The sequence below is a fragment of the Sphaeramia orbicularis genome, unplaced genomic scaffold, assembly GCF_902148855.1.
Source record: "Sphaeramia orbicularis unplaced genomic scaffold, fSphaOr1.1, whole genome shotgun sequence".
Taxonomy (NCBI): Eukaryota; Metazoa; Chordata; class Actinopteri; order Kurtiformes; family Apogonidae; genus Sphaeramia; species Sphaeramia orbicularis.
The window spans coordinates 360,793-368,292 of NW_021941568.1; the positions used below are offsets into that span (position 1 = coordinate 360,793).

The window sequence follows — 7,500 nt, forward strand, 5'->3', positions numbered from 1 at the left end:
ACCTGTCTTTCTGTCTGTAGTATCTCTAACCTGTCTGTCTGTCTGTAGTATATTTAACCTGTCTGTCTGTCTGTCTGTAGTATATTTCACCTTTCTGTCTGTCTGTAGTATATTTAACCTGTCTGTCTGTAGTATATTTAACCTGTCTTTCTGTCTGTAGTATCTCTAACCTGTCTGTCTGTCTGTAGTATATTTAACCTGTCTGTCTGTAGTATCTCTAACCTTTCTGTCTGTCTGTAGTATATTTAACCTTTCTGTCTGTCTGTAGTATATTTAACCTGTCTGTCTGTCTGTCTGTAGTATCTCTAACCTGTCTGTCTGTCTGTAGTATATTTAACCTTTCTGTCTGTCTGTAGTATATTTAACCTGTCTGTCTGTCTGTAGTATATTTAACCTTTCTGTCTGCCTGTAGTATATTTAACCTGTCTGTCTGTCTGTAGTATATTTAACCTGTCTGTCTGTAGTATATTTAACCTGTCTGTAGTATCTCTAACCTGTCTGTCTGTAGTATATTTAACCTTTCTGTCTGTCTGTAGTATATTTAACCTGTCTGTCTGTCTGTAGTATATTTAACCTGTCTGTCTGTAGTATATTTAACCTGTCTTTCTGTCTGTAGTATCTCTAACCTGTCTGTCTGTCTGTAGTATATTTAACCTGTCTGTCTGTAGTATATTTAACCTGTCTGTCTGTCTGTAGTCTATTTCACCTTTCTGTCTGTCTGTAGTATATTTAACCTGTCTGTCTGTAGTATATTTAACCTGTCTTTCTGTCTGTAGTATCTCTAACCTGTCTGTCTGTCTGTAGTATATTTAACCTTTCTGTCTGTCTGTAGTATCTCTAACCTGTCTGTCTGTCTGTAGTATATTTAACCTTTCTGTCTGTCTGTAGTATCTCTAACCTGTCTCTCTCTCTCTCTCTCTCTCTGTCTGTAGGTGTGGTTGTCGGACACAGACAGCAGGCTGTCTGACCTCAGTGGGCGTCGGCAGAGCGGAGGTTGTGGGTTGAATTCTCAGGCGACGACGCCAGGCAGCAGCAGTCTGAAGCAGATGGACAGTAGGAGTCCAGCCAGCAGAGAGAGGTGTCCACTTCTGTCCACTTGTGTCCACTTCTGTCCACTTGTGTCTGTCCCCTGTGTTGTCCAGGTTGTGTGTGTGTAGTTCAGGTTGTGTGTGTGTAGTTCAGGTTGTGTGTGTGTAGTTCAGGTTGTGTGTGTGTAGTTCAGGTTGTGTGTGTAGTTCAGGTTGTGTGTTGGACTCATGTGTGTGTTTGTGTGTCAGTCCTGACGGCAGTTACACAGAGGACCACAGCGCTGAGCTCACCTTTAAGTCCCGCAGTTCAGAGTTCGACGACGACTTCGACGACGAAGAACCTCTGCCCAGTATCGGCACCTGCAAGTCCCTGTACCCGTTCCAAGGTAAACGCACCGGACCTGACTGGACCGGACCGGACTGATCGGATATTAGACAGGTCCCAACACTAATCAGATATTAGACAGGTCCCAACAATGAACCCATATTAGACAGGTCCCAAAAGAGATGGGATATTAGACAGGTCCCAACACTGATTAGATATTAGACAGGTCCCACAACTGATCAGATATTAGACAGGTCCCACAACTGAATACGGACCCTGACCGGACCGCCACACCTGACCGGACTTGACCTGACCAGACCACCGCACTGGACCAGACCGGACCACCACACCTGCGTTAGGCGCTAGGTTCTGAGCCCCTGTCACCGCCTTACCTGGACCGGTTCCGTCGGTCCCACGTGTCTGACCCTGTTCTGTGCTCTGGGTTCCGTTGTCCTCAGGTCAGAACGAGGGCACCCTGTCCATGGTGGAGGGGGAACTACTTTCTGTGGTGGAGGAGGACAAAGGCGACGGCTGGACGCGGGTGCGGCGGAACCTGGAGGAGGAGGGCTACGTGCCCACCTCCTACATCAAAGTCTTCCTGGACGGCAGCGCCAAAGGTGCCATGACCTACATTTGACCTGTCTTAACCTCTGACCAGCGGCTGAATGTCAACCAAGGGGGGACTCTGGGGGCGGTTGCCACGGTTACGAGGAGCCGGGCAGGTGTTTGTTTACCTGTAGAACCTCATGGTGATCCAGCAGAAACCAATGTCTGGGATCAGAACCAGTTTCAGTCTGAGGTTCTACTGGAGAACCTCAGACTGAAACTGTTCTGTATTACCCATCAGTATGTTCTAGAACCCGTGATGGAACGGGTTCACACACACGTTCCACAAGTAGAACCGACCAAAGGTGGAAAAAAAAAAACAAACAGATCTAAGGTGCAGTAAGTCCAGTTGATTCGACATCAGTGAATAATCAGGTCCCAATAGTGATCAGATATTAGACAGGTCCCAACACTGATCACATATTAGACAAGTCCCAACGAGGATCACATATTAGACAGGTCCCAACAGAGATAAGATATTGGACAGGTCTCAAAACTGATCAGATATTAGACAGGTCCCAACACTGATCACATATTAGGTCCAAACAGACATCAGATATTAGACTGGACCCAACACTGATGACATATTAGACAGGTCCAAACACTAATCAGATATTAGACAGATCCCACCACTGATCAGATAGTAGATAGTTCCCAACACTGATCACAAATTAGGCAGGTCCCAAGACCAATCAGATATTGGACAGGTCCAAGACTGATAACATATTAGACAGGTCCCAACACTGATCACATATTAGACGGATCCAAACGCTGCTCACATAGTAACATACAGCGTGTATTGTGAGGGTTTGCAGACGCTCAGATCAGTCGTCATGTGAATGTTGGAATCTTTTCATTCCTTTTGCCTTTTCCTCATTAGTGTTTCAGATGTCAGACCTTCAGAGTTTCAGGTCATTGTTTGTGCTGAAGCGGCAGCAGTGTCACATGACCTCCTGTCTCACCTGCTCTAACATCTCTGCTGTCTGTCTCTCTGCCTGTCTGTCTGCTGTCTGTCTGTCTGTCTTGTAGGCTTTGTGCAGAGTAGTCGCCTAGTGTAGCACTTTGGCCGTAAGTCGAGCAGGACGCCCCCCCACCCCACCCCCCCCACAGGAAGACAAGTGTACAGAAAACAGATCTGAGGAAGAAAAACCATCCAGCAAGTATCTGGACCCATCAGCACACAGAGCAATGACCCTGCAGATGTTAGACAGGTCCCAGCAAAGAACCCATATGAGACAGGCCCCAACATTGATCACATATTAGACAGGCCCTGACACTGATCACATATTAGACAGGCCCCCAACAATGATCAGATATTAGAAGGTCCCAGTACTGACCACATATTAGACAGGCCCCAGCACTGATCAGATATTAGACAGGTCCCAATACTGACCACATATTAGACAGGTCCTAGCAGTGAACAGATATTAGACAGGTGTAAACACAGATCAGGTTTTCAAATATCAGACTACGTTCAGATGCAGGTAAATGTGACCTGGATCTGATCTGTTCCAGACAGTCTGAACAGCACTAATCTGACCCAGACCACTTTCATATGTAGTCCTAAATCTGACCCAGACCACTTTCATATGCAGTCCTAAATCTGACCCAGACCACTTTCATATGTAGTCCTAAATCTGACCCAGACCACTTTCATATGTAGTCCTAAATCTGACCTGGACCTCTTTAGTCCATGTGGGTCACTTCAGGACCTCTTTAGTCCATGTGGGTCACTTCAGGACCTCTTTATTCCTGGTGGGTCACTTCAGGACCTCTTTAGTCCATGTGGGTCACTTCAGGGTCACATTCAGTTCAGACTCTAAACTGACAGAAGTCGTATTTAATGTAAAATATGAACAAAAACACGTTTGTTTGTTTGTTTGTTTGTTTGTTTGTTCTGAGCTGCAGCTGTTTTCAGCTCATCGGACACTTTTTATCGTTTCAATCTGTAAATGAATTTAATAAAAAATCAAATGTATGATGTCATTGTTCATCAGCTCCGAGTTTGTATACGATTTAATAATATTGACGACTTCATCGGACCTGTTCCCGATCAGGATTATCGATCAGCTGTTGTTCATATCTGTCAGCCCGAAAAGTTTATCTGACCTCCGATCAGTTCGCCTGCCAAATAGAAACGATAAATAAATGAACAAAAAAACCCAAAAATGCTTATGTTCGTGAAAACGTTGAAAAATGCGAAGTGGGCGGTCCTTCCTGTCAGCCAGTGAGAGCCTGAACTAGACCTGAGTGTTTTTTTAAAGTCTCACTGGAGTCACATGGTCCAGCTGTGACGTGTAAATAAAAGTGTAGCTGCTCACCTGTACACCTGCTGAGATTAGCCCCGCCTCTTCATGATCCTGCTCTTAGCTCCGCCCCCTTTGCTTAGTGTAAAATGTGAAGCTCATTCTTTTTTATTTATAGTGAAATGTTTATCTGTTATTTATTGATTTTTTTTTTTTACTGCTGATCATGCTCTTTTCAACTTCCTGTAAAGTTTACCTTTCAAAATAAAGTAAACTGACTCAAACACCGAGGCACACGTTTGTTTTCCTTCTTTACTCTTGCTCAGGGGCACTGTGGCAGCAACCCTTATTCCTAATCAGTGAAGTGCGAAACATGAAGGAAAGTTCAGCAGTTTTTCAGCCTTAACGGAGGAAAACGTGTCCAGACTCTGTCAGACTTGTGCTAACTGTGACTGTGTGTTCTGTGAAAGCTCTTGTTCGTCTGATGCATAAATGACAGAACCAGTCGTTTCGTATCAAGTGAACCTTTTTATTTGTGTTCAAACACATATTGTCCTGTTCATTTCTTTGGACCACCCACAGTTGAACGGACTCGTTCCACAGTTGAACGGACTCGTTCCACAGTTGAACGGACTCGTTCACATGCAAAATATTCAAAAGTCTGATTTTCCACCAGTTTATTAAACAAACACCTACAAGAGGCAACTGTTAGAAAACAACACCTACTACAGTACAAAGGGGACTGAAACCAACCCGACAGATGGACCAGGACCAGAACTTGGACCAGAACCTGGACCTGGACCTAGACCGGGCTCATGGCTGATGGATGTGACTCTGTGATGCAAACCTGCTGACGGACGGAGGCTCCTGAGCTGAAGGAGGAGGCGTCCCATTGGTCGAAAGGCTTCATCCTGAGCCTGTGATTGGCTGCGGGGACGCCGGTCCAAACCCTCCGACGTGCAGCAGACGGACGACAAACACGAGTCACAGCGAACGTTTGGAAGTGAAGGTGAAGTAAACCAGGACTGTGTTCCACTCACTGCACCGTTCTGCCGCTGTTCCACCGGTTCCACAGATCAAACACACAAACCTGATGTGAACACGTTTACATTCACAAACTAGCCTGTAACAACAAATATGAACCTGAAGTATCAGAAGATAAGTGGAACTGTAACAGTGTTTTGTAGCTGTTTCTCCACTTCTGGTCCATTTTGGACCTTAATTTTTTCGGTTCTTCTGGTTCTGTTGGACTTCAGATTCTGTTGGGCTGAATGTGGAACCTGAACTGAAATGACTTCAACATCCTTAGGTTCAACTAGTTTGACCTTTTGGACTTTGTTTGTTTTACATTTGAAGAATTTGTTACAAAAGTAAATGAAAAGTCGTCAAATGGACCCAAAACCTCTGCAGACGCTAATGGTCGGAACTATTAACTAGTTCTAATGAACAGTCACTTATTCAACTGGTTGGACGTTTGTGAGCGTCTGTAAATGAAACTGTCGTTGAAGCGCTTCGTTAAGGTTTGTCTTCATTTCTGAAGTTTGTTTAGTTGTTGTTCCGTCGTTAACGTGAACCACTTTAAATACTGTCGTTAATTAGACTGAACTGACTGGACAGTGACGGTCCGAGTCCGAAAAACGGCAGCAAATAAACCTGGACTAAAGGGCAGGATGTTCTATTCTATTCTACTCAGTTCTATGTTCCAGCTGTTCCTCTGCTCCATAATCCAAACCCATCTGTTCTTTGTGAATGGAACACAGTCATACAGTTCAGCTTCACTCAGACTCCATTTCCCAGAATGCCCAGCTGAGTTGTGACATCACATGAACTATAAATAGATTAGAACCTTCAACTCACACCAACTGAAAAACTGAGAGAAGTGGAAAGACACGTACAAACTTCCATATTGCTGTATAATACAAACGTCAGAAAATGCATTATTTATTATTATTATTATTATTATTATTATTATTATTATTGTGGTGTCAGAGTTGTTGTGCTTTTGTGTGTTTGCGTGTGTTTGTGCTTCGATAATAACAAATCAAACAGTCGAACTTCTGCCGATCACGTCTGCATTTTTTTACACCGATGTTCTAGAAACAGTTCTTGTCGGACGTGCGGTGGAACCCGTCGGTCCACGACTACAGCGCTTCGTCTGCGGTCGGCGCTAGAGTGGATCAGCTGGGCAGACGCTCTGCTGTGATTGGTCATTTGGTTGTCGGTGTCCTTTTAGATGTTCGCGTCTGACAGGCTGCGTTCTGTTTCATCAACATGCTTTGTCGTAAAGCTAACTGGGATCGGTCCATTAGCGTGCTAGCCACATTAGCGTTAGCACATTTTTCAACACAGTCAGAGCTAATGAACCAATCGCAGTCACGTGGCCAGTGTTACTGCAAAAACTCATAAATACGCAAAAGTATCCGACTTTACTGAACAAAAAAAGATAAATAAGGCTGATGAAAGTGAATAAAACCTTCATCTACTTTTTATAGTTTCATACTTTCCGATTTCAAAGCCACGTCGTGTCCACAGATGACGTGGACGTGGTTGGGCGGACGGAGACGATCTCTGGAAGAACCGACACAAACATCTACTCTCAGATGCTCCGATGTGTTGACGTACTTCCTCTGGGGTTTTTGTCGACTTGCTTCGATAAATCGCCTCTGTTCTCATGAAATCGCATTGAATCTCACACCAGTTCTTACGACATTTGGCGTGTTATACCTACGCATTCTCAACCTTTCACGTGTTATTCAATGCCGTTTGATCGCGTGTCAGTTTATGCTAAGATCTGCGGTCACTTGGCTTGGGCGGCGCCGGTTCCTGCACCTGGGAACCCAAGTGCTACCTGTGAACGGTTCATCGTACCATCACGTGAGCCCACGACGCATCGTCGACAGAGGGCGCCACTTCGCCATCGAAAAATTGTAAAAGGCCAATATGAAAGTGGGCGTGTCCACGGCCAAGAAAATACCCCCAGTGCTACAGATGGAACCATGGATACCTACGAACATTTGGACTGTTCATCCAGACGATTATCGATCTGCACCAGACCACGGTCCAGCATGTGCTGTGGAGAAGAAGGTAGCCACGCCCACTCCAAAGAAGGAACCTCAGCAGGACAACCCCCGTCGAACTGTGACGTCCACTCGTGTCGTCACAGTTCACTGACAAAAACCAGGTTTTACTCAGTGCCCGTCGGGAACCAAATGTTCGGTTCATGTACGATGTGGTTTTCAGTGTGAACACATCGGCCGGTTCCAGAGTCGGTGCGGGAACCGGCGCCAACGGGGTT

General features: G+C 45.2%; 1 protein-coding gene across 4 annotated transcripts in view; it reads left to right on the plus strand.

Annotated features, from left to right (window-relative positions):
- The window catches only part of LOC115416106 (formin-binding protein 1-like), a 27,995-nt gene extending 24,742 nt beyond the window's left edge, over positions 1 to 3,253 (plus strand). For 2 of the 4 annotated variants that reach the window (XM_030129821.1, XM_030129819.1), the window contains 4 exons: positions 933 to 1,078; positions 1,278 to 1,414; positions 1,812 to 1,970; positions 2,989 to 3,253. In XM_030129821.1, coding sequence (XP_029985681.1) covers positions 933 to 1,078; positions 1,278 to 1,414; positions 1,812 to 1,970; positions 2,989 to 3,017 — 471 coding nt within the window. In that variant the 3' untranslated portion in view covers positions 3,018 to 3,253. Of the gene's footprint in view, positions 1 to 932; positions 1,079 to 1,277; positions 1,415 to 1,811; positions 2,362 to 2,988 lie in introns of those variants that run through there. The other 2 variants (XM_030129822.1, XM_030129820.1) reach the window with 1 other exon arrangement.
- The last annotated feature ends 4,247 nt before the right edge of the window (positions 3,254 to 7,500 follow it).